At 17.3% G+C, this 941-nt stretch overlaps 1 protein-coding gene across 1 annotated transcript in view; it reads right to left on the bottom strand.

Annotated features, from left to right (window-relative positions):
- The window catches only part of PGSY75_0321900 (cyclic amine resistance locus protein), a gene marked incomplete at both ends in the record, with an annotated part of 2,974 nt that extends 2,245 nt beyond the window's left edge, over positions 1-729 (bottom strand). The window contains 2 exons of the mRNA XM_018784070.1: positions 1-219; positions 391-729. The exon at positions 1-219 is cut by the window's left edge and continues 1,515 nt beyond it. Of these exons, the coding sequence (XP_018643653.1) occupies positions 1-219; positions 391-729 (558 nt within the window). The remainder of the gene's footprint in view (positions 220-390) is intronic.
- Between the last annotated feature and the right edge of the window lie 212 nt (positions 730-941).

Below are 941 nucleotides of genomic sequence, written 5' to 3'. Positions count from 1 at the left end.
TTTATTTTCATACATATGATCAGTTTCTTTTCTTTTACTATATGATAATTTATTTAAATTCTTTATTACCCTCACCTTATATTTCTTCTTTGGGTCTTTATAATTATTCACAGCATATTTATAAAACTTGTAATTCTTAAAATTATAAAAAATGTTCATAATATTACGACTAGCATTCTTAAAAAATAAACTAATCAAAAGGCATATGGATCTTACCACCTAAAAGATAAAAAAAAAAAAATAAAAAAAAAAAAAAAAAAAAAAATAAAAAAAAAAAAAAAAAATAATATATGTAAAAAAAAAAAATAAAATAATAACACATTGGTGTAATATATATAAAATATTTATATGTTCACACATATAAACAAATATTTATTTATATATACAAACCTGTATAGGCATAAACGTTATATCATATAATATATTATCTAAACATAAAAGAAAGGAAAAACTCATAAGTTTCTCAAAAAAAAATGGTACATTCAACATATGATCTAATGCATTATCTGGTATACTATTTGCTTTAAATATATTATCTAGAAATTTATAAAAATCATATTTATATTCATCATTATTATTCTTTTGTTTATTATCATTTATATTCTTAGAAATATTATCATCTTCTTTATATTCATCTTCTGAACTTTCATTGTCACTATAATATCTATCATAATAGGTTCCTCCTTTTATTTCGTCAATTATAAAATCATAAAGTGTAATCCTGTTCATATCTTTATCATTTTAAATTTTATAAATATTATTATAAACATGCCAAAGTCACTACCACCACAAAAATAAAATAAAATAAAAAATAAAATAAAATAAAGAAATATTTAGATGTTTCTATTTGTATGTGTATTTTTTTTCTAAAATATTTATAACTAGAAAAGACAAAATAATATTAATAATAGAAAAAAATAAATATTATATATATTATTAAA

Source organism: Plasmodium gaboni, chromosome 3, assembly GCF_001602025.1.
Source record: "Plasmodium gaboni strain SY75 chromosome 3, whole genome shotgun sequence".
Lineage (NCBI taxonomy): Eukaryota > Apicomplexa > Aconoidasida > Haemosporida > Plasmodiidae > Plasmodium > Plasmodium gaboni.
Note: the sequence above shows the minus strand (reverse complement) of the source record. Positions and strands in the feature narration are given on the sequence as shown.